This window comes from Ochotona princeps, chromosome 22, assembly GCF_030435755.1.
Source record: "Ochotona princeps isolate mOchPri1 chromosome 22, mOchPri1.hap1, whole genome shotgun sequence".
NCBI lineage: Eukaryota > Metazoa > Chordata > Mammalia > Lagomorpha > Ochotonidae > Ochotona > Ochotona princeps.
In genome coordinates this window covers 39966091-39992444 of record NC_080853.1, presented here as the reverse complement: position 1 = coordinate 39992444, position 26354 = coordinate 39966091, and the positions used below count along the sequence as shown (strand labels likewise).

General features: G+C 41.0%; 2 protein-coding genes across 2 annotated transcripts; both read left to right on the top strand.

Moving 5' to 3' along the window:
* The first annotated feature begins 1221 nt into the window (after nt 1-1221).
* Nucleotides 1222-11975, top strand: LOC131483051 (tripartite motif-containing protein 64-like). The gene is made up of 7 exons (XM_058679915.1): nt 1222-1551; nt 2361-2456; nt 3392-3622; nt 4531-4553; nt 5774-5871; nt 6389-6671; nt 11960-11975. The coding sequence occupies exons 1-7, from the start codon at nt 1222-1224 to the stop codon at nt 11973-11975; spliced, it is 1077 nt and encodes a 358-aa protein (XP_058535898.1).
* Nucleotides 11976-25428: 13453 nt separating this feature from the next.
* Nucleotides 25429-26154, top strand: LOC131483050 (zinc finger protein 391-like). The gene is given in 3 exon segments (XM_058679914.1): nt 25429-25777; nt 25780-25896; nt 26066-26154. Coding segments are annotated over 3 exon segments (555 nt in total).
* The last annotated feature ends 200 nt before the right edge of the window (nt 26155-26354 follow it).

The window sequence follows — 26354 nt, the reverse complement described above, 5'->3', positions numbered from 1 at the left end:
ATTCCCACTTGCTGAAAATAATCATGTATTGGGTCAGCCGGCTGAACCTCTGCCTGCAGGCGCCTTGGTCCCATGTGGTGCAGATTTTGTGTTGCATGGGATCTAGTTCTGTGCTGCTCCCTACTTATGCCCAGAAGGGAGGTGAGGACGGCGGCGTGCCTACGTGTTCCACAGCATCCTTGCAGAATCCAGAAGACTCCTCCTCCTGGCTTCAGGTTGACTTGGCCTCAACCTTGTTGCCTTTCTGTGCATGGTCAGCTAATGGAGGAGCTTTTCGTCTGTTTTTCCTGCATTTTCTGGCTAGGCTTTGCAATGAATGTGAATAAATGGTGATTTCAGCGTGGTGGCCTAGAGGCTAATGGCCTTGCCTGGAATGTGCCGGGATCCCATATGGGTGTCAGTTCTAATTCTGGCGGCCCTGCTTCCCATCCTGCTGCCTGACTGTGGCCTGGGAAAGCAGCTGAGGACAGTGCAATGCTTGGGACCCTGCATGCGTGAGGGAGATTGCAAAGAATCTCCTTGCTTCTGGCTTTGGATCGGCCCAGATCCAGCTGTTCTGGTCACTTGGGGAGTGAATCATAGGACAAAAGATCTTCCTCTCTGTTTCTCCTCCTCTCTGTAGAGATAACGTTGCAACAAATATAAATAAACAAAGAAATCTTTAAAATCAATGAGTTATGGGCTCAGTGTGATAGCCCAGTGGTTAAAGTCCTTGCTTTGCATGTGCCGAGATTCCATGTGGACACCAGACGGGAACAAGGATCAAGACGTGCGTGGTCCCCAATGCTTTCCCATGACACAGGCAGGAAACAGGTTTGAAATCAGGGTACCTGGATTAGAGCTGGTGCCAACATGGGGTGACGACTATTTCAAAGAGAGGAATTTAGACAAAAGTCCTTTTGGCAGGGCCCTGCTAAGGAAATTTGTATTGTACCTGAAACAAAGCTGATACTTGCCTTAATTCCTTATCTCTTGGCTTAAAGCCCCTGCTTGTTTGTACTTCTGAAATCGAGTTTTGTGTGGGGCTGACTTAATAATGAGTATACCCAGAGCCTTAGCTGGACAGAGCTGTCTCAGCATTGTTGCCTCAGGAAAAAATTACCACAATTCTCTCTAATTTTACAGTATTTGCACAGAAGCATGGATCCATTCATAGTGCAAGAGTTCCAGAACAATGTCACATGCAGCATTTGCTTGCAGTATTTCCTGGATCCTGTCACAATGGAGTGTGGCCACAGCTTTTGCCGACCCTGCATCTACCTGTGCTGGGAAGAAGGCTCAGCGCCACTCTGCTGCCCAGAGTGTAGGCACAAGTCAGAGAAGACAAACTTTAAAACCAACATAAGACTTCAGAAACTGGCCACAGCTGTCAGGCTGGACAGAATGAGGCAGCACCCGAGCTCACATGGGCAGGTCTGTGGTATACACAACAATGACACAGGACTCCTGGGTGAGTTGGACAAGAACGTGTGCTGTGATTCTGTCTCTGAATCTTCAGGAGCCAACGGACATGGCCACAGCCAGATGCAGTTTGCTGCTGAGGAATCCAGGGTGAGTGATATCTGAAGAGCTGAGTAGGATCTCAGAGACCTCAAGTTGGAGAGAAAGATGTGGACTAAGGCTCCAGTGTAGTTGAGAAAGACACAGTAGATGTGGTATTTTCACTATATATTCCAAGAGGCTAGTATGTACTTCAATGCTGTGGCTCAGGTTGATCAAGTCTCAAGTTGGGTTGATTTGATCTGAAGGAGAGCCAATGTAGAAATAGTGTGCATGCACCCTCAGTCGGGGTTGATAGAGCCAGTGGTCTGCAACAGGTCCTGCTTCATGGAAAAGTCAAGTACACACAGTTTTTTCCATAAATGCTGTATACTGCCTTCGGGCTTTCTTCAGACATTCCATTGTAATGTTCTGTCATGTCCTTGTCCTAGAGATCAGATGTAAAATTGGTCATTTTGTGACACTATGAAGACATATTCTATATGAAACCAAGAACAAAACACTAAACCAGAAAGGAAAGGAAAAGAAAGGAAAGGAAAGGAAAGGAAAGAAAGGAAAGGAAAGGAAAAAAATGAAAGGAAAGGAAAGGAAAGGAAAGGAAAGGAAAGGAAAGGAAAGGAAAGGAAAGGAAAGGAAAGGAAAGGAAAGGAAAAGAAAGGAAAGGAAAGGAAAGGAAAGGAAAAAATGAAAGGAAATGAAAGGAAAGGAAAGGAAAGGAAGGAAAAGAAAGGAAAGGAAAAGAAAGGAAAGGAATAGGAAGGGTAGAAAATGCCAGAGCCACTGCCATGTCAAATACATCAAGGAAGGGGAATAGACACTACCTCACCTCATTGTTTCCTAACCCTGAAATTATTTTACAGGGAACTGTTCTAAAGGAAATGAATGCTCTATGGGAATTTATGCAGGAACTGAAAATCCATGTTCCTGAGGAAATAAGGAGGAAGCAGTCCTTTATGGTAAGAATGAAAAGATTGGATGCAATGAACCTAACACCTTATACCTTTGAGCAATTTCCACTTCCTCTTCAAGGGGAGTGATTTCCTTACACCCAAAGCACAGTGTTGCAAGGATAACTCTCTCACTAGCTGAAAGAGCTCATGAGAAGGATACTACAGGAAATCATCATCCCAGCTATTCCTGATGCAACTTAGAAGTGTTACAAAAATCTTCTCAGACACACAAGTACTAAAATACAAATGAGAAAATAATAGTACCAAAGTGGAAAATTGAATAATTGCACAAATATCTGTGTACTGTATAATATTTAAGCATTAAAATGAAAAAAACAGACATAAAGGCCAGGAAGCAAAAGGTATAGAGATGAATAGAATTAGTGATGCAATTCGAACATTGATGAAGACTAGGGTGAGAGAAGAGACAGAAAGTGAGACAGCTATCTAGAGAGAGACCCTGAGTTCTTTCTGGAGTATATTTAAAGAGAAAGGACTAGAAGTGTGTAGAGGCATTCCTAGCACCCCACAGCACCTAGCAAATGGTGTGCTAACTCAACATACAACTGACTGATAAAGTATTTCTTGAGAGTTTTTCACTATTTGAAGATACATGTGACAGAGAGAGAGAAATACAAGCAGATATCTTCCATATTCTGCTTCACTTCCCAAGTGGCAGGAAGATCCATGGCAATGTCAGGTTGAATGGAGCTGACTCACCCTCCACCACAGCCCTCATATGAGCCATCAAAGGCACAAGCCCTTAGGCCATGCATGCTGCCTTAGCACATTAGAATGAGCAAGATGTGAAGCAAAGAGGCTGAAACAGGTGCTCCCAGGGATAGTGGGGTCAACTCAGCAACTCAGCTAGTGATATCAGATGCTTCAAATTCCTGTTAAGTGTGCAGGTATGCAATTCTCACAAGCTAATCTCTCTACAGGAGTATGTGTCCCTAAGGGAGGAGATGATCAAGGCACAGTATCAGAAGATGCATATGCTTCTTCATGAGGAAGAAGAGCTGCATCTGCAGAGACTGCACAGCGAAGCACGGGAGCTTTTGCAGCAGCTCCAGGACCATGAATCGAGAATGACCCAACACATAGAATGCGTGAAAGAAAAATACAAAGAGCTGGTTGAGATGTGCCACAAGCCTGACATGGAGTTCCTGCAGGTGAGCAGGGAAGGGCCACGTTCAGAGACATGTTGGCTTCTCTGAGCAGATTGTCAGGACACTAAAATGTTAACTGCACCTGTAGCTACTCTCAGCTGCATGACACGTGTCAAAATGACTCAAAGATTTCATTGCCCTAACACTTAATTCTGCATGGGCAGAAAATCGTTTCTGTATCTTTGCCATAATACATTGGATAAGATTCTCTACTTTGTAATCAAAAATGCTGCCCCCAGAAAAAAACTTACCCAGAAACATAATCATGCCAGTGCAGCATGATTCTTATCCATTCTGAAAATAAGTAAGCTTCCTGTGTTGAGCAGGATCAGCCATCGAAACTTGAAAGGATTAGGAACGCATTTTCTCTAAGGAAACTGCAGCCAGAACTTGAGAATATATTGATATTGATATTAAAAAGACTAATTTGCACAACCATGGACAATGCTATAAACTTGTAATTGGCTACGTAGAAAAATATCTCCACAGCCTGTCTTCTAGAACACTCTGATCCTTATCTAAAATCAATTGGCTAAACAACTTGGAGGCTTTGCCTTTTGCTTGGGCCAGGATCAGTCACCTATTGCAATGCACTCTGCTTCTCAGACAGCTCTCTTCTCTGCTTAGCAATGTAGTCAAAAGTACTCAGCTCTCTCTAGGAATGACAGCTGGGATTTGACCTTCAGCCTACATCCTGTGGCATCTCTTCACAGCTTCATGCTGAGGTCCATCTGTTTTGGGCATACACTGGAATTGCTTCATGAGGTAGCTCAGGTTCTGTTACTTTCAGATGTGGATATTTCCTAGCAACTAAAGCAAACCACATTCACAAAAATGATGAGTTTTCCACAAAAGTTCAGGAAAGAGTTCTCAAAAGTAACTGCTTTTTTGTTATTTTCTTTTTCTTGCAGAATGTGAAGACGGAATTGGAAAGGTGAGTGTAGAGCAACCATCTCTGATGGGTGAGAAATTGTGGCCCTAAAGATGAGTCAGGTGCTTGTAATGTGATATATTAACAGTTTTATCAGTCTGTGTCCCCAATTAGTTCAGCTGGGGTTCTCAGCACTTTTCTCCTTGGGGTAAGTTTAGAAGTGGCTGACTTCAAATGTGGCAATGCATGGTTCTGCAGAAAGAGTCTGTTTCACCCCGTCTGTCCTCTCTGCTCTTTCTGCTGCTGCAATATCCCATCAAAGTGAATGGTGGGAAAGTAATATCAGCACAGGAAAGAGGAGGATTCCTCAGGATGGGGAGAGAAGGGAGGTTTTGCTCTTGGAAGTAGCAGTGAGCAGGCCTTGCTTTCTCCTAGAATTTCCCATTTCCAGGCAGGGCAGGATCAGGGGGATTCTCTCACTCAGCTTCCCCAGGACCAGGGCTGCCAGGCTGGAATTGCTTTTCCTTGTATGGCAGACAAGCCCCAAGCCTCCTGGCTCGGAGGATGTCTCACAGATGTACTGCTGGGGATAATTGCTGGTAAATTGCCCATAGATGATTGCCTGTGATTTTGGATCTATGTAATTGCCAGAACTTGGTGTCTGGCACTGTGGCCTAGCAGCTAAACTCCTCACCTTGAATGCGCTGGCATTCAATATGGGTGCCGGTTCTAATCCCGGCAACTCCACGTCCCACCCTGCTTCCTGCTTGTGGCCTGGGAAGGCAGTCAAGGACAGCCCAAAACCTTGGAATTCTGATCCCATGTGGGAGACCTGGAGGAAGTTTCTTGCTCCTGGCTTCGGATCAGCGCAGCACCGGACATTGTGGCCACTTGGAGAGTGAATCATTGGAAGAAAGATCTTCTTCTCTGTCTCTAATCCTCTCTGTGTATTTGCCTTTGTAATAAAAAAAGAATCTTAAAAAAAGAGAGAGAGAGAGAAAAGATTGCCAGAACTCTACTTTCCCTGAACTAGGGGATCCTGGTAGGATGAGCATGGTGGCCAATATTTCAGGGATGGAAAACACCTCAGAAGGTGAGGTGATCCGATGTGATGTGATATTCAGCCTAATGAACCATTTTATCGCAATGAAGTAGTGAGCGAAATTTACCTTCAAAAACCTGCAAAATTAAAACCTTCAAGCAAAATTGCTTGGGTACTCTCTAGATGTCTTGGTGCCTGTGTGATTGCCCCTGCCTGAAGTGCTACGTGTTGTTCCTCACAGAGCAGAGCTCATGCGGAGATACAGGCCCCAACCAGTGGACCCTGTGCTGACTTCTTGGAGCATCAGTGGACTTCGACAGATGCTGAATAATTTCAGAGGTAAGCATCAGCCTGCATCAGTCTAGCTCTCATTGCCTTCTTCAGTGGGTGGCACAGGAGCCATTTCCCATATTAGTCCATGTTGTGCACCTGGAAACACAATAGGGTTTACTAAAATTTTACTTTGCCCTTTGTTGAATCACTTTACAGTGATCCAAACTGAGCTTTGTAGTGAAGCTTGCCAACAGGCAGATGATCTTGGCTCACTGGCAGGGAGCTGGCTTGCAAGTGCATCTTACTGGGAACAAACTGGCCCCCATGAGGGATATCGGCTCCCATAGTCAATATTTTGATCTTCATTTTCACTGTAATTTAAATTTTTTGAAGCAACAAAGTCCTTAATCTTGGTAGCATGACAGCAAACTGAACATGTGCCTTCTGGTTTTTGTCCGTATCTTGTTTTTTACTAGGAGGACACCTGAATTGATTCTATGCACAGAAAAAAGATAGATAGATTTGATTTTAGAACATGGAAATGGTAATTCATTGACTAATTTTTGTTTGTTTCTTTTTGCAGGGCCTAATGGTTTGAAAAAGAAAGTGGCGAGTCGCTACCTACTCCTTTCTGAGGAGCTCAGATATCAAATATTTGGAGAACACCACGATGCTGCCAGTCAAGTCCCGAGAGCACAGAGTTTTGTTGCGTGGGGTGCACCGACCTTCCGCTCTGGCAAGCATTACTTCGAGGTGGATGTATCGCACTCCTCCACCTGGATTCTAGGACTCTGTAGTGATTCCAGCTTGGAAGACCCCGATACCATTATTAACACAGAGGGTGCATTTTTCCTTTATTCCATGAAGTGCGGTGATGGTCACATCCTCTGCACCAGTTCTCCATTATTACATCACTATGTGGAGAGGCCTGTGGGTCTGGTTGGGGTGTTTCTTGATTGTGAATATGGAATGGTGAGCTTCTATGATGTTTCCCAAAGTTCACTCATACATTGTTTCCCTCCAAACTCCTTCTCCTCCTTTCTGAAGCCCTTTCTTTGCATGGGTACTGCATAAATTGCCACATTTTATAATTGTTTCAGTTGAATGTCAGAGTGGATAATCTAACTGTCTTAAAATCTTTCTCATGGGAGACATCACAGTCTTTATATGCCTTGTACCTAAGAGAGGGTAGATTAATTGTCACCCCCATATGTTTCTAATTTGGACAACCACATTGCATGTATGAAACCTTATATGAAATTTAACTTTAATAAAGAATATTGTAACCAATACTCGTCTGATTCTAGTACCTGTTCAGTACCCCCTATAGGAATCCAACACCCATTTATGAGCCAACAATTCTTGCACTTTTAATTTGGTGCATTTCTTTTTTAATATATATAGATACATTGAATATATCTATATATATTTTTTAAAAATCTATTGCATTATGTGACACAGTTTCATAGACTCTGGGATTGCTCCCACCCTTCCCCGTACCCTCCCTTCTTGGGTGATTCCTCCACCTTGTTGCTGTATTACATTTCAAAATCAGTCAAGATTCTTTGATTGCAAGCATGTACCAAGCATAGGGTCCAGCATCTTATTGTCCAGGTAAATTCAACGGTTTCTTGAGGAGACCATCTCTGGTCTGAAGGCAGAGCTGACAGAATATCATCCCAATCAATGTAAGGCCACAACATAACATCAACAACAATTTACAACATTATGGAATTAATTGACATGGTATTGAGTAACCAATATGTTAAAAGAATTGTAAGTTCTTAACTACATTCTGTGACTCCTTCATTGACATTTCAGTTTTAGTTTGTACACAGAACCAGCTGCTACACACCTTAAAATGGCTACAGAGTACTCTTCAGCTGTCTCGGGTCTATTTCCATTTTAGTATTTATAGTTTATAAATAGTTTATAGTTTATAGTGTTGAAGCATAATTTTGCTCAACTTGGCATATTTTAGGACAGTCTAAACTGAGTTATAACTCTAACAAGGCATATGTCAACAATTGAGGTGCAGAACAGTTTTAGGAGGAGTGTGCAGAGAAATCTTCAGTACCTTAGTGAGGAGTAACTAATCTTTATGTCTTTCCTACTAAGGTATGTGTGAGTCCACACTGAGCATTTCCTGTCTGGTTCTAAGCTTTCCTTGTTGTTCTCTGTCTCTTCTAATTTGTGTGTGTGTGTGTGTGTGTGTGTGTGTGTGTGTGTGTGTGTGTGTTTTGGGTCTGCCTCTAGAGTGACCCAGATGGTCATTGCAAGAGGGTGGGGATTCAAAGTTGGGACTAAGTAAAACCCTAGTCCCGAAGTAAATTTACTCTTCTGTTTTTGTGGATCACTCAGGGTTCCTGGATGTGGTTCCAGTGACCCGGGATTTGGGCTAGGAAGGATTTGGTGAGGAAAGATTTGGGCTACTTCCATCACATGTGGTAGATCCAAATGGGGGTGGGTAACCTCAGAGATCTCGGCCTCCGGAGGCACTCCAATTCCCCGTGGTCTCTTTGGCAGTGGGATGTAGTCCTTGGTGTCCATACTGATAGTCCTTGGTGAGAATTCAGGAGTCTCCAGGGTTGGAATAAAAGCATCCTCCTGTCTCTCTGCTCCACTCTGCTGTCCCCCCACACCCCCAGTCTGTGCATATGAACTGCTGTTAAGAAGTTTTCAGGACTGCTCTTGATTCCCCCTGGATGTCTTTGTAGTTTTACTGTTGTCTAATGCTGATTTGAATCTGTTGGCTATAAGTCACCTGTTATGTTCCTGATAGGTTATACCTCACGTCTTCCTCACACATTCTAAGGAGATGGAAGATTTCTCTGCTCTCCCACCGCATTTCTGAGTTGCATAGGGTTTTAAAAGTATATTAGGTTTTATCTCAGATTAAGGCAAACATGTGGTATTTAACCTTTTGGGATTGGTTCATTTCTCTTAGTATAATGGATTCCAGTCGGGCCCATTTGACCACAAAGAACTGCATTTCGTTTTTTTTAATAGCTGAGTAGTATTCCATAGAGTAGATGAACCATAGCTTCCTTATCCAGTCTTCTATTGATGGGCATTTTTGTTGCTTCCAGGTTTTTGCGATTGTAGATTGTGCTGCTATGAACATAGACGTGCATGCTGGTTTCTTGTGTAGGAGATGTTTTGGATGTATCCCTAGGAGTGCTATTGCTGGATCATATGGTATGTTGATTTTCAGTTGTTTGAGTATTCGCCAAACTGATTCCCATAGAGCTTGTGCAAGTCTGCAGTCCCACCAGCAGTGGAGAAGGGTTCCCTTTTCCCCACATCCTCGCCAGCAAGTGTTGGTGGTATTATGTATTAACCTGTAATGGGGAGGGAGTGCAGGGAAATCTTTCCGGACCATAAAAAGAGTGAAAAAAAAGTACAATATAGCCTATCAAGATCAAATCTCCACTGTATTTTTAATTTGCTCTTCTGTGTTCTTCATTTCTGATATATCAGCCTTAATTTGATGTATTACTGCTATTTCTTCTTTGAACTGTTCATACTTCTCATTGTTTTTATTATTATTTTTACTATTATTATTATTAATTATTTTGCATTATGTGACAGTTTCATAGGCTCTGGGAATCCTCCCCTCCCCACGCCCCTCCCCCCTGTTGGATTCCTCCACCTTGATGCAGTATTACAGTTCAAATTCAATCAAGATTCTTTCCTTGCATATGTATACCAAGCATAGAGTCCAGCTACTTATTGTCCGGATGGGTTGAACAGGTTCTTGGGGAGACCATTTGTGGTCCGAAGTTAGAGCTGGTAAAATATCATCCCAGTCAAATAAGAGTCCCAATATAACATCAACAGCAGTTTGCAACATTATGGAATTGACATGGTTTTGAGTAAACAGTATGTTGAAAAAAAAAAAAAAAAGCAAGTTCTTAACCACAATCTATGCTTAGCTCATTGACATTTCAATTTTAGTTTATATACAGGACCGGCTGCTATATACCTTAAAATGGCTATAAGGTACCATTCAGCTGTCTCGTGTCTATTTCATTTTAGTATTTAGCCATTTGTTGTGTTGAAGTATAATTTTGCTGATCTTCGCAGATTTTAGGGTAATCTAGACTGGCTTGTAACTCTAACAAGACATTTGTCAACAATTAAGGTGCAGAACATTTTTTTGAGGGGGGGGTTGTGCAGGGAAATCCCCAACACCATGGTGAGGAGTGACTTATCTTTGTGTTCCACCCAGCGAGGCATGAGCCAATCCACGCCATCTCTTTCCTGTCAGATTCCAAGCTCTACTTTTTGTTGTTTGTCTATTTATTTTAGGTTTTTTTAGTTTGTATGATTGTTTGCTACGAGGGGTTTTTGGAGCGATCCTGATGGTCACTGCGAGGGAGTTGGGGGTCCAGAGTTGGAGCCAGGCTCGGACCAGAGAAAGCTCTCCTCCCTGGTCCCGAAGGACATTTATCGTTCTTCTGTGTCTGCGGACCGCTCAGGGCTTTTGGTTGTCTTTCCGATGATGTTGGTTTCTGCACGGTAGTGTTTTGACTTCTTCCATCCCCTGTGGAAGCTCCGGTTGGGGGTGGGTGACCTCAGAGTAGGCCCTGCCTTTCTAAAAAAGACTCCAAAAACAGTAGAAATCGAGAACAAAATAAACAATTGGGACCTCATCAAACTAAGAAGCTTTTGTACAGCAAGGGAAACAATCAACAAAGTAAAAAAAACAACCTACAGAATGGGAGAAGATCTTTGCACACTACATAGGAGATAGAGGGCTGGTCTCCAGAATATACAAAGAACTCCAGAGAAACCAGAACACCAGAACAAACAAACTGCTCAAGAAATGGCATGGGAAATGGGCAGACATTTCACAAAAGAGCAAACCCAAATGGCAAACAAGCATATGAAAAACTGTTCAAGTTCCCTGGCAATAAGGGAAATCCAAATGAAGACAACAATGAGGTACCACCTAACTCCAGTAAGGATGGCACACATACATGATACCACCAACACTTGCTGGCGAGGATGTGGGGAAAAGGGAACCCTTCTCCACTGCTGGTGGGACTGCAGACTTGCACAAGCTCTATGGGAATCAGTTTGGCGAATACTCAAACAACTGAAAATCAACATACCATATGATCCAGCAATAGCACTCCTAGGGATGTATCCAAAGCATCTCCTACACAAGAAACCAGCATGCACACCTATGTTCATAGCAGCACAATCTACAATCGCAAAAACCTGGAAGCAACAAAAATGCCCATCAATAGAAGACTGGATAAGAAAGCTATGGTTCATCTACTCTATGGAATACTACTCAGCTATTAAAAAAAAAACGAAATGCAGTTCTTTGTGGTCAAATGGGCCCGACTGGAATCCATTATGCTAAGAGAAATGAACCAATCCCAAAAGGTTAAATACCACATGTTTGCCTTAATCTGAGATGATAAGATGACAACTTGGAAGATAGTACCTGTATATTGTAATCTTAGTGCAATCTATAACAACCTGTATCCAATGTAATAAGATAATGTGATATAAACAATAAACCAACAATTACTTCAAAATACTTAAGATCTACATCGAAAAACTGTAAAACCTACTTTACCCTCAATACGCTATGTTAATCCGTGATGGGGAGGGAGTGCAGAGAAGTCTTTCAGGACCATAAAAAGAGTGAGGAAAAAGTACAATATAGCCTATCAAGATCAAATCTGGTAATTCAAAGACAACAGACTCAAAGCGGCACTAAACAACAATAAAACTACTATACCAATGCATGAGGGGGGAATTGGGTGCGATCCTGACAACCTCTTCACAGGAGGTCATGTGCGTGCAGCAGGAGGGCACTCCAGATTGGAGCAGGTGGTAAGGAGGAAGCTTGGATCCCAACCATGAAGACTCCCAGACCTTCAGCACAAACTATTAATATGAGCAACAAGAACTACATCCCAACTGCCTAGGAGGCCACAGGGAATTGGATGCCCTCGGAGGCCATACTTCTTATTGTTGACCAGCAGCTTTGCAGCAAGTTTTCTGAGTTCTTCGTCTCTCATTTTCTCAATGTCTTCCTCAGTTAACTGTGAGAGTGGGCGAAGCTTTTACTCTTTTGTTGGAAAGTTTTCAGTAACATTCATAGTGCTTTTGTCTCGTCTTTTACCTTTTGTAGTTGCCAGTCTGTTTGACGAAATCATCTCTATGATGTATTACCTACAGGTGAATAAGTTGATTTTTATGTTCAATTAGTGCCCTGGATTTGGAAAACACAGCTGTCCTGAATAACTGCTTTGTCTGTGGCACTGATTTTAATAGCAGCACTGAGATTGTCACCCCTGATGTCCATAAGTCTGAGTACCTCCTGAGGTTATTTTGGGTGGTGTTGGTGGTGTGCCTTGTCGGGGATGTTTTTTCCTGTGGAGCCTGAGCAGTGCTCTAAGATGGTGGTATTTTTGTCCCCAGGTCCGTTCTTGGGCTACTCAGCTGTCCCCCCTTCAGTGTAACAGTGTCTGGTCCCATGACACTGTTATCTGAGTGCTGCTAAAATAGCGCATGCACAGTTTACCACTCCTCCTCTTGCAGTTTAATCAGTGTTCGGAGCACTTGCCTCAGTGTCCAAGATGGGGCCCGTAGGGGCACCAACAAAGATCAGGGGGCTGTCGGCCCTCAGCTCCAGGAACCACACAGACCCTAGGCTGCAAGGCTGGTGCTGTAGGCTCAGCTCAGCGCGATTAGATACTAACATGCCCACTTTGGATCTTCGCTTGGGGTTCACACTTGCTGCCCTGCTACCCAAGATGGCGCCAGGCCGAGATTTGCGACTGCTGGCTTTCAGCTCCAGGGACCACACCTACCCTACAGGGAGTGAAGCTGCTGCTCCCTTCCCCCCTTGGATCAGTTCCATGTGAGCAGCCAGAAAGGAGTCTCTGTGCTGCTCTGTCAACTCCATGTTCCGCCTCTCCACACAAAATGTTGCCCTGAGTCCCCTACTCTCTCCACCTGTGGCTCGTCCAAGTCACTCAGCTTGAATGTCTGCTCCCAGACTATACTCCCTTTCTAAGCTCCCCATGCGGTCCCTGGCTCTCACCTGACAGTGTGGAGGCCACTGCTGGGTGTCTGGCTGGCACTGGATCGCAGGAGGCTGGATTACTGGTGTCTGAGTTGCTGCTCGCTGACTGCTGCTGGGTTCTTCACTCCACTACAACACTGCTGTCTCATTTCTGCAGCTTCCCTGTTTCCAGGGGAGTTCCAGGCATCCCCTGCTTACTGCCTGAGCTGTATTTTTTCCCTGTAATCTACTTATTGTAGTTCTCCCTGCCTAAAGATTCTCCGTCTTATCAAACGTGTCTGTACCTTATGCCACCATCTTGCCTCCCCCCGTGATATCAATTTTAATATGTCCCTCTTCTTTTTGATGTAATTTACTTGAGCCTACTTTTTGATGAATCTAGTAAAAGGTTTATTGATTTTGTTTTCCGTTTAAGAACAATTAATGTTTTCCTTTATCTTCAGAGTTGCTGAATATTGTTTTTATTCATTTCTTCATTAATCTTTATTTTGAATTTCCTTTTTCTACTCCTAGACTTGGCTTCTTATTTTTCTGAGACTTGAAGATCAGTACTTAGGATATCATTTGATATTTTTGTTGTTATTTTTCAGGTGTTGGCCATGAAAAGCAAACTTTTGCTATTTGTATTTCTCTGATGATGGTTGGTTCTTTCTCGTTTGCAGTAGGAAGTATAGTTGCAAATAAGAGTATGCTTTGGTTGCCATATAAATATACTATAAAATGTGTGTCTTGAATCTCAGTAATTCATTTCTTATGACTCTTTTATGAATTTTAATTTGATGATGTTTACACTGTTGAGAAGGGAGCATGCATGCACATGTGGCTACTGATTAAACTAGGAAGGATGAGAATTAGGGGGAAGTGGATGAGACCATTGTTTCCAAATCTTCTTCCTCCTGTGTCTGGGGGATGGTGAAGAGAAGGAGAAAAGAACCCTGGGATGTGGAATGGCCATCTTATTTTCCAGGGTCCCCGATATGGAGCATGCTCTGAGGATTTCTTTCAAGTGCTTTCTTTAAGAAATCCTTCCAAGGTCCATTGGTTGACATTCCAACTGGAGTTTCTATTCAGTCAGATTTTAACTGTCAACACTTGGCTGGATTAGTTGTACAATCTTTATCTACCCTCCTTCATCTACAGGCTCCAACAGACTGCCATATCCCCTATGTGCATCTGAGCATGTTCATTCAGCAAATGAGGAGGCCCAGTACTGACACATGAACTCCAAAGTTAATGCACAGATTCCACATTTGTCCACATTTTTGGAGTTCTGACTCCATTGGTTCAGTGATGGTTTCCTGAAGAAATCATAGACATTTTTGTTTACTTCCCAGTCCAGGGTCCATCTCGGTGTGTAAGCTACATCAGCCTATGCACACACTGATGGTTGCAGTTGCTGGAAAAGTTTTGTCTCCAATCCCATCTCTTATGCAAACCAGTCGATGCTGTGGTGGAGCCCAACCATGCCCATCCCACATTCAGCTCTCATGTACACCATTTGGGAACTGCACCCCAATCAAAGTGACACCTAATAACCTATACTAGGTCTGTCCTGCCATGGTTCCTTTCAATGTTGTTTTGAACAGCAGACTGCTTTGTGCTGCAGCCTGGACCAGTGTTTCCTGTTCCCAATCCCCGTATTCATGAGTGTCAGAGGGTTCCATGGTCATGTGTAGCTCAGATCTTTACGACTCTCAGCTCTTGGGTCAGCCTGCAGAAATTGCAGTTCCACAGGTTGAACTCACCTATTCCCCACAGGATCTGCCTCAGACTTGGTTCTCATGCAAGCCTGTCAGTATCATGACCCAATCTCACATTATCTTCCCCTTCTATGAAACTCATTGTCAGTAGTGTAATCTTTCCCTGCCAGACAGGCCCCCAGCCCTACCTTAATTGTGCACTGGTGGGTGATGGTAGTCCTTGTTAACCATCCCAGCTCACGTTTCCCATGTGGGCATGTGTACTCATCTGACCTAGAAATTTCTTCAGTTCTACCATCCACACCACTAGATGTTTCCCCACTCATTTACCTGCAAGTAAAATGGCTTGTGGATAGGAAACAGATTAGCTAGGACACACACTGGCACCTATATGGCATCCCGGCACATGCAAGATGAGGGCTTTCACTCCTAGGCTATTGTGCCAGGCCCCCTTTCCAATTTCTCTATCTGTCGTTTTCAAATAAATAAATCTTTCAAAAAAGGGAAACAAAAAATCCCAAATATAAATGGAAGTCATGTTTCACTAGGAAATGTTAGGTTTGTTTTTTTTTTGATTGTACTTGTAGTATGAGCTCTTTGGATTATTAAAGTTCCTATATCACTTTTTTTAAAATTTATTTTTATTTTTATTACAAAATCAGATATATAGAGAGGAAGAAAGACAGTGAAGATCTTCCATCTAATGATTCACTCCACAAGTGACTTTAAAGGCTGGTGCAGGGCCGATCTGAAGCCAGGAGCCAGGAACTCCCTCCAGGTCTCCCACGTGGGAGCAGGTCCCAAAACTTTGTGCTGTCTTCGGCTGCTTTCCCAGGCCACAGGCAGGAAGCAGGAATGGAAGTGTAGCTGGAAGGGAAGTGGAGCTGCCGGGATTAGAACCCTCACCCATATGGGATCCCAGCATGTTCAAGGCGAGGACTTTAGCTGCTATTCCACAGCACTGGGCCCTCTGTTTTGCTCTTATTAATTTGTCAAGTATTATGATACAGGAAGTTCCATGTGTTGTTCTAATTGGCAACTTGTATCTTTCAAGCTCCTTGTGACGTTAACAACGTAAACATCCTCTGTTCGGTAAGGAAATGATCAAAGACCTCAGCTGGTAGTTCTCAAAATGTACCCATTTGGGAAATGTAAATCAAAATCACAGCAAGATATCTCAACCCTATCAGAATGACTATTATTATATAGAAGAAAGGGTAATAAATACTGGTGAGGAAGTAAAAAATGGGAGCTTTTCTACCATGTTGATGGAGTTATCAATTAAGTCAGCATGTGAAAAATAGTATAAAATTTCTTAAATATTTAGAAAGTTAGATTTCTGGGCCCAACGTGGTGGCCTAGCAGCTAAACTCCTCGTCTTCAACATGCTCGGATCCCATATGAGTGCTTGTTCTAATCCCAGCATTCCTGTTTCCCATCCTGTGGCCTGGGAAAGCAGTCAAGTTTGGAGCACAACCTTGGGACCCTGCACCTGCATGGGAGACCTGAAAGACCTCCTGGATCCTGTCTTCAGGTTGGCACAGCACCAGCTGTTGAAACCTCTTGGGCAGTGAATCATCCGATGGAAGACCATCTTTTCTCTCACTCTTTTTTCTCTGTATATCTGACTTTGCAATAAAAACAAGTAAATCTTTTAAAAAAGGTTAAATAAAATTAAAAACTTTAAATAAAATTTAAAATATTAAATTTAAGATTACTGTAAGTTTGAGCAATCTCTCTACTAGTTGTATTTTCTGAAAGTTATGAATAGATTGTGTAAAAGAGATACCATCTTTTTATAGCAGCACTATTCATAATACACAAGCTATGGAATGAATTGAGGTGTCCTTCATTATATAATTGAATAAGGAAATGTAGTATTGTCCTGTCCAGCAGGACAGTCAACGGGGTCGCAGCCAACCTAGGAGAGAATGAAGGGACAAGAGACACAAAGAATGGACAGCAAGACAGTAGGTCTGATCAAGCTGTCAGTTTATTGATTTCAACTGAGGGTTTTTATATTCTTCAGTAACTAAGGCTCAGGGAAAGAGAAACTGGGATGCAAGCCATGGTCTCAAGACCGATTGTTCTTGAGCAGCCACCATATCAACAATAGTAACCAACATATCGACAATAGCGTAGGTAATCAGTAACAAGATGTTGGTAAGTACAGCATCAATCACATTCTGAAACAGTTGCTAGGAACAATTGAAGCTAAGCGTGTGATTAGTTTCATAACTTCTTTCCCAAGCATCTAGCCAACCGGGGGTTTTCCACTGTCCCATAGGTCTATATTCAAAATGGCTTCAGTGTGGTTATAGCGCATGGCTCCTGACATAGTATCTGTGTACAACAGGCTGTTATCCAGCTGTGGAACAAAATTCTGTGTATTATATCAAAAGAAGTATAACTAGAGGGCAAGATGTTGAGTGAAATATCCTAAATACAGATATACAAATATGATATTCTGTTATGTAGAGTAGCAAAAAATATCAGAAGCAACAACAAAAGGGGAGAACAATGGTATTTATCAGTATTGCTGCAAACATGATTTGTCACTTTTGATTTATATCTTTTTCAAATAGCTGATGATGTTATTCTACTGTAGTTTTAATGATCTGTCTGTAAATTGTATAATTAAAACATCTTTTCATTTCATTATATTTATAGCACTTACCTATTTAATTGGACATTTTACATTCTTTTTAATCATTTACTGAAAAGATTAACATTTTGAGTACAATGTGAATTTAAAACATGATATTTCAAATGATTAAGGGTAATGGGGAAAAAAGAGAAGATTCAAAAGTAGTATCATACTCTTAAAATTATATATATAATTACATTAGCTCTGTTTTTATGTTAAAATTAGTAAATAAATAACTGGAACAAAGGAAAAAGCAAGATAACTAGTTAATGCTCTAGGACATCCAAACATTGAAGAAAAAGGGACTAGGTTTCCCTTCAGCTGGCAGGCTGTGACTGCTGATGCCAACCAATTGTCAGAAGAAGATAGCTCTGCATGACACAATCATTTGTGTCTCCTAATCTGAAGTTTATTATGCAGAAATTAAAATTTCAATTTAACTGTTATTCCATAAAACGTAAAGTGAAAGCAAAGTAGAAAGAATTTTAGTATTGCACACTCAAAAGTGAAAAAAATACATATATCTATTGTTTTATATGTGTACACTGGAATTACATGTATATGTATTCCATAGTTTTTTTTAACTTTTGCGTATGTACATATATGATGTGTATTATTGATATATATTGCCATCTATTATATATATATTTAATTCCAGTATAAGCTATAGGAAATGTTTCCTCATGCAAGCACACTTTAATAATATTTTCAGCATTTCATTACTTCATTTTGAAATAGAACAATTGAATTTTATTATTGTTTTATAATATTTTAAGTATCTGAACATATTTGACAAAATTATTAGTAACATACTTAAAATGTTTCTCATTATCTTGTACAATGCTTACATAATTAAGCATTTTTTTTTAATTTTATTTTAAATTCATTAATTACATTGTATTATGTGACACAGTTTCATAGGTACTGGGATTCTCCCCACCCCTCCCCAAACCCTCCCACCATGGTGGATTCCTCCACCTTGTTGCATAACCACAGTTCAAGTTCAGTTGAGATTCCCCCATTGCAAGCATATACCAAACATAGAGTCCAGCATCTTATTGTCCAGTCAAGTTCAACGGCTTCTTAGGTATACACTCTCTGGTCTGAAGACAGAGCCAGCAGACTATCATCCCGATCAATTGAAAGCTCCAACATACCATCAGCAAAAATTTACATCACCATGGAATTAATTGACATAGTAATGAGAAACCAATATGTTAAAAGTAAATGCGAGTTCCCAGCTACCTTCTGTGACCATCTCATTGACATTTCAATTTTAGTTTATACACAACCTATAACATTCAAAACATAACATGTTATACATGAGATCATATCATCTTAAATTAAGGCAAACATGTGGTATTTAACCTTTTGGGATTGGCTCATTTCCCTTAGCATTATGGTTTCCAGTTTGGCCCATTTGGCCACAAAGAACTGCATTTTGTTTTTTTTTTAATAGCTGAGTATTATTCCATGGAGTAGATGAACCATAGCTTTCTTATCCAATCCTCTGCTGATGGGCATTTTGGCTGCTTCCATGGTTTTGCAATTACTGATTGTGCTGCTATGAACATAGGAGTGCATGTTGGTTTCTCATAGAACAAGTGTTTTGGATATATTCCTAGGAGTGCTATTGCCGGGTCATACGGTATGTTGTATTTGAGTTGTTTGAATGTTCTCCATACTGATTTCCATATAGGCTGTACCAGCCTGCAGCCCCACCAGCAGTGGAGTAGGGTTCCCTTTTCCCCGCAACCTCGCCAACAAGTGTTGTTGGTGCTTTTATTCATGTGGGCCAGTCTTACTGGCGTTAGGTGGTACCTCATTGATGTTTTAATTTGGATTTCCCTTATTGCCAGGGAACTTGAGCATTTTTTCATATGTTTATTTGCCATTTGGGTTTGTTCCTTTGTGAAGTGTTTGCCCATTTCCCATGCCCATTTCTTGAGTGGCTTGTTTGTTTTGACATTTTGGTTGTTTTGTAGCTCTTTGTATATTCTGGAGATCAGCCCTCTATCACCTATGTCGTGTGCGAAGATCTTCTCCCATTCTGTGGGTTGCCTTTTTACTTTGTTGATTGTTTCTCTAGCTGTACAGAAGCTTCTTAGTTTGATGAGGTCCCAGTTGTTTATTTTGGTCTCGATTTCTACTGCATTTGGAGTCTTTTTTAGGAAGTGAGGGCCTACCCCTAAGTGTTCCAGTGTGTTTCCAACATTTTCTTCCAAAAGTTTGAAGGTTTCTGGATGTAGGTTTAAATCTTTTATCCATTTGGATTTGATCTTAGTATATGGTGAAAGATGTGGGTCTATCTTTTTGTTTCTGCAGGCTATCAACCAGTTGTCCCAACAGCATTTATTGAACAGACCTTCCCATTTGCCTGGGTTGTCGTTTGTCTTTTTGTCAAAGATTATTTGGCTGTATTTCTGTGGGTTCCCACCGCCAAATACAGGAACTAACCACACACCTCCAGGAATTGGAAAAGCAGCAGCAGATGAGCCCCACACACAACAGGAAACAAGAAATCATCAAAACAAGGGAGGAAATCAACCAGATAGAAATAAAAATAACCATACACAAAATCAACGAATCAAAAAGCTGGTTTTTTGAAAAGATAAACAAAATAGACACCCCGCTGGCCCGTCTGACAAAGAAAAAACAAGAGAAAACAAGAATTAACAGCATCAAAGATGAAAAAGGCAACATAACAACAGACATTACAACCATTAAGAACATAATCAGAAATTACTACAAAGCACTGTACTCCAACAAATCAGAAGACCACCAAGAAATGGAAAAGTTCTTAGACTCACACAACCTGCCAAAACTTAGCCCAGAGGCAACAATCAACCTGAACAAATCCATAACTGAAGCAGAGATTGAATCAGTGATTAAAGACCTCCCAATAAAGAAAAGCCCAGGCCCAGACAGCTTCACTCCAGAATTCTACAAAACATTCCGAACAGAACTAACCCCAATCCTCTACAAACTCTTCAAAACAATAGAAAAGGAAGCAACCCTTCCAAACTCATTCTATGAAGCCAACATTACCTTAATCCCAAAACCGGGCAGAGATCCTACAGAGAAAGAAAACTACAGACCTATCTCTTTGATGAACATTGATGCTAAGATTCTCAACAAAATCCTAGCCAACAGAATTCAAAAACACATCAGACAGATCATTCATCCAGATCAAGTAGGATTCATCCCTGGAATGCAGGGATGGTTCAACATTCGGAAATCCATAAATGTGATACACCACATCCAAAAACTGAAAAACAAGAATCACATGATAGTATCAATAGATGCAGAAAAAGCTTTCGACAAAATTCAGCACAACTTCCTGCTAAAGACTCTAACCAAGGTAGGCATAGATGGAAAAATCCACAACATAATCAAAGCAATATATGCAAAACCCAATGCCAGCATCATACTGAATGGAGAAAAACTGGAACCCTTCCCACTGAGATCTGGAAGAAGACAGGGATGTCCGCTTTCTCCGCTGCTATTCAACATAGTTCTAGAGGTACTCGCTGAGGCCATAAGACAAGAAAAAGAAATCAAAGGAATCCAAATGGGAAATGAAGAAGTCAAGCTTTCACTATATGCAGATGACATGATTCTTTATATGGAAGAGTCAAAAGGCTCAACACAGAGACTACTAGAACTTATACAAGAGTTCGGTAGAGTGGCAGGGTACAAAATTAATGAACAAAAATCAACAGCCATAGTGTATGCTAACAGCCCCAAGTTGGAAAAAGACCTAACCAGCAAGATACCATTCAAAGTAACAAAGGAAAGCATGAAGTATCTGGGAATTAACCTAACCAAAAATGTAGGAGAGCTATTTGAAGAAAACTACAAACTACTTAAAAAAGAAATTGAACAAGATCTAGAAAGATGGAGTAACATCCCATGCTCCTGGATAGGTAAAATCAATATCATTAAAATGTCTATACTGCCAAAAGCAATATATACATTCAATGCAATCCCAATCAAATTGCCCAAAACATTCTTCACAGATCTGGAAACAATGATTCAAAGGTTCGTCTGGAAACACAAAAAACCACGAATAGCTAGAACCATTCTCAAGAACAGGAAGTTAGCAGGGGGAATCACAGTTCCGGACCTCTGGACATACTATAGGGCAGTGGTTATCAAAACAGCCTGGTACTGGCAAAAAAATAGAGAAGAAGATCAATGGAGCAGAATAGAAACATAATTAAGCATTTATCTTAATGATCTAATCTAGCATGATATTTATCTCTTGTGTATCTAAAGATTATACAATTTTAATTCATTTTATGGTTATCAGAGAAAACAGTCTGATACAGAATAATAGTGGAATTGTAGCCTCAGAATTGCAAACGTAATAGAGGACAAAATGTTTCATTTTGTTTTTATCTTATGTTACCATATAGATTGTAAATTAAGCTGTATTCATAGAAGATGCAAATTGAACACACAGGAGAAATAAAAGCAGCTTAATATTACATGTCCTGAGTTAATACTTTGGCTCAGTGAGAATATGACTATTTATCTTAATTTATTTGAAAAGCAGAGTGATAATAATGGACAAATAGAATGCTATCTTCCACTTGAAGAAATATTCTAGCAATGCCTGCAGTAATTCATTAGAATGAGAATCTTTAGAGAAAATAACCTTTAAGAGAATAAGGAATATTCTGTTGTTAAGTTGGAATTGCAAAAGTAATACAGCACAAGATATTTCCATTTAACTGTTACCCTATGATGCTGTATAAATTGTAAATTAAACTACAGACATAGAAGTTGCAGATTAAACATGCAGAGAATGCACTGCCAGTGTTTCTATTTAGTGATCCAGAACTGAGAAGACATGTGCTGTTACAGGTGTTGGTGTCATTTGAAGATGTGGCTGTGGACTTTACCCAGGAAGAATGGCAGGCAATGGACAATACTCAGAGGACCCTGTACAGGGAGGTGATGCTTGAGACATATAAAAATCTTCTGTCTGTGGGTGAGTGAAGTTCTGTCATGTCTTACAGAACACTTCTGTATAGTTTGCTAATGAAAGAAGAGTTTATAAAATGTAATAGTTGGTAGGACTAGTGGGGATTTCAGAAAATCTACATCATTCTCCTTTAACAGGGTACTCCATAACAAAACCTGATGTGATCTTCAAGTTGGAGCAAGAATCCGCACCATGGACAGTGGAGAAATCTGTCCAGCAGAGACTGGCAGGTAGGTCAGCACATAATGGGCAGTGAAGTTGATACATATCTCAGTAAAGGTTGACTGGAATTATATTTGATTTTTACTTTAACTTTCTTTCAGAAGGACAGCCGGTGAGACACAGACATTCTGTAGTCTCCATGTATAGGTTTATTCTAGCAATTTGCCAATGTGTCACCATACATTTAGAACTATATATGTTTTTTTTTCATAATCTCAAACACTTGAATCACATCTGCCACCTGCCAAGATACATTTTCAGGAAGTTGTATGTGAAGCAGAGTAGCCAGGAAAAGACAAATTAGTGCTGATATGGGATGTAAGATACCCCAAGCCTTATTTTAAATTTTTATACCATATTTTCTCTCATTTCCCACATTAAGTTAAATACACAATGTCACGTAATTGAATTTTTTATTTGAGAAAATGGGTAGCGCCTGGCGGCGTGGCCTAGTGGCTAAAGTCCTCGCCTTGAACGTCCCGGGATCCCATATGGGCGCCAGTTCTAATCCCGGCAGCTCCACTTCCCATCCAGCTCCCTGCTTGTGGCCCGGGAAAGCAGTCAAGGACGGCGCAATGCATTGGGACCCTGCACCCGCATGGGAGACCCGGAAGAGGTTTCAGGTTCCTGGCTTCGAATCGGTGTGCACCAGCCATTGCAGCTCACTTGGGGAGTGAATCATCGGATGGAAGAGCTTTCTCTCTGTCTCTCCTCCTCTCTGTATATCTGACTTTGTAATAAAATAAGTAAATCTTTTAAAAAAAAGAAAATGGGTATTATGTTAAGGCATTAATAGGATAAGTTTTAATGCCTATTAATAATGCTCATAAATGTCCACATTTTACTAATACAACAATGTGCTAGACTTAGAATCGCAACAAATTCCATTGACTTCACTTGAGCATCTGAATGGAAACATTTAGATGTGATTCATACATATGATTACTCTTTTCCTCATTTCCGATTCATACAGGAAGAATGAGCTGCTTGGAGCTAATCAAAAAAGAAATAATCTTCAGGCAAGTTTTAATCACAAAAAAATTGTATAATAACCAAAAAGAGAGCTGCATTACCACAAAGATGCTTGGTATTAGCACAGGCCATAATTGAAACAAAATATGAAAGGGAAATTTTACAAAAATGAGACTTGAGAAATAGGATTTCATTCTTTCTACTTATTTTTTTTCATTTTTAACTTGCAGACAGAAGTTTCATTTGCAAAGTGACCAAGTGTATATAGAACGCAGAGGGAATTAAATAGTATTTCTTGAGAGAGAGCCAGGAGATGGTGTGCCTCTTGAATGGAGACAGCAAATTTTTTCAGAAGGGTCGCGGATTTTTAAGTGTCTGCTGAGCATTCCTTGTCTGGACAGGCGTCTGTGGGTGAGACACTACCAATTGGTTGTCTCTCAACCAGCAAGGAAATAGCTTCTACTACACAGCTGCAAAGGTACACCTGATTCCAGGGCTGTACAGCTCTCAGAGGTAGGGAGCCATGTGAGTGACAAAGTTAAAGAAACTTTCCCTGTCTCAACTCATCTATGAAGTGTAGAGTGGGGCATCCAAAGGCCCAGATAAGTCATTTCTAAAGATCAAACTGGAGGGCATGGCATGGTAGCCTAGTGGATGGCCCCCACCTTGCATGCACTAGGATCATATATGGACGCTGGTTTGTGCCCTGGCAGCCCCACTTAACATCCAGCTCTCTGCTTGTGGCCTGGAAAAGTTGTTGAGGACAACTCACACCTTTCTGAAGCTACACCTGCATAGGAAACACAGAATAAGTTCTTGGCTCCTACGTTTAAATCAGCTCAGCTCTGAGAGTTGTGGGTTTTTGGAAAGTGAATCAGCACATGGAAAATATCCTTATGTGTCTCTCATCCTCTCTCTGTATACCTGAATTTCCAGTAAATATAAACACATTTTAAAAATGAAAAAATTAAATCCAAAGTGAATATTTGGTGGTTCCAGGACTCTCATTATTCCTCCAATGAGGACACATAAACCTGAAGCATGGAAAGGTAGCCCAGAACTTTGGTCCCATTTCAGGTGGTTGGGATTCAGGATCTACTTAAGGAATTTCAAGTCATGCAGAAATTTGGCCTCTTCTGGGGACTGTCATTACTCCAACATGAGTTTTCATGTTTGACTGCAAAATGAAAATTGATGTGATAAGAAAAGTGAAAATGGATAGTTGGTGATTAGAGACTTTTAAGTCTTAGATGGTTGCACTTACTATCTCTGCCTACCACCTCCTAAAAGTATAATCCATCTAGAGTTTCAGTTAGAGCTAGGCAGTACCTGGGGATTATGTGGGTGGGTTGGCATGTTCATGTTTCTGCAGAGGGATGGGATACCAAGGGTCATTTCCACAGGTTCAGTACAAACCTTGTGGAGTCTTCTCTTTGCTAAGTCTACCCTCATAGGTCTTGTATAAGAGCCAAGTCTTTTTCAAGTTCCATATTCTGCACCCAACCAACTGTTACCAGGAAAGCTCAGTGACTTTTTGCTTTAACATACTATAGAAACAGAAAATAGAAAGCAGTTGTAGGCAAAACTTTTACTTAAGTGGCCAGTAGAACTTGGAAGAGGGTCTGGGGAAAGCAACTCCCTAGAGGGGCTCAGAGATCTGCTGTCTTGAAAGGAGAGAGGAAATGACATCATAGTTTATTTTAAATCCCTTTTTCCCACAGGAAGCCAGATGAAATGCCATTTGAAAAACAGCAAGTCTCTAATGTCCCTGAGAACAACTTTGAGAGTGGGGAAATCTCAGTCAGCTTGACAAGATCCACATTTGTCAACAGTCCTTTGAACACAGGGGAAGTAGAAAACTTTCAGTGGGAAGAAGATAGCTCTTACATGTGAGCAAGTTTATACCAAAGACCCATGTAATCAGCAACCTGTCAGTGTGGGAGAAGCAATTCATGTTGGCTACTATACATCTTGCCTTAGCACAAAACAGAGAACTGACACAGGGGAAAAGTTGTTTGTGTCCAATGAATGTAAAGGAAACATGTACCAGAAGTCAGAACTCATTAGAGATCAGATCCTTCAAAGTGCAGAGAACCCATATGAATGCAACGAGCATGGAAAAGCCTTTCACCAGCAATTATCTCTCATGAGGCATCAGAGCATCGACATGAGGAAAAAACCATATGAATGCAGTGAGTGTGGAAAAGCATTTTCTCATAACGCATACTTAATGGTGCATCAGAGAATCCACACAAGGAAAAAGCATTATGAATGTATGGAGTGTGGAAACGGCTTTTCTCATAAGCCAACCATCATTGCATACCAGAGGGTCCATACAGGGGAGAAACCTTTTGAATGCAGTGAGTGTGGAAATGCCTTTCCTCGTAAGTCATACTCATTTCACATCAGAGAATGCACACTGGAGAAAAACCTTATGAATGTAGTGAGTGTGGAAAAGCTTTTACTCAGAAGTCACACCTAATCATATATCAGAGAATGCACACAGGGGAATAAAACATATGGAAATAGTGATCATGGAAAAGGCTTTCCTCGTAACTCATACCTCATTACACATCAGAGCGTCCACCTGGGAAAACTTTATGAATATAGTGAGTGTGGAAAGGCATTTACCAATCAGGTTTTGTTCAAAATCACATAATCCACACCAGGGAAAAAGCCTTATCAATGTAGTGAGTGTGGAAAAGCTTTCACTCATAAATCAAGCCTAACGATGCATCAGAGTATACAGAGGGGAGAATCGTTATAAATTGTTATAAATCTAGTTTGTGTGAAAAGCATTTACTCACCAAGCAGGTTTCATTTAACATCAGCGAATCTCTATAGGATAAGAACCTTTTGAATGTAGTGAGTGTGGAAACTTGTCAGGTTTTGTTCAACATCAGAATTCACATGGAAAGAGCATTATGAAAATATTACATGTGTGTTAAAATTCATACACAAACACAT

Coding starts and splice junctions, on each gene's coding strand:
- LOC131483051 (XM_058679915.1), top strand. CDS start 1,222: ATGGAGTGTGGCCACAGCTTTTGCCGACCCTGCATCTACCTGTGCTGG. Junction 2,457..3,391: donor GGAGGAAGCAGTCCTTTATG/GTAAGAATGAAA, acceptor ATCTCTCTACAG/GAGTATGTGTCCCTAAGGGA. Junction 4,554..5,773: donor GTGAAGACGGAATTGGAAAG/GTGAGTGTAGAG, acceptor TGTTCCTCACAG/AGCAGAGCTCATGCGGAGAT.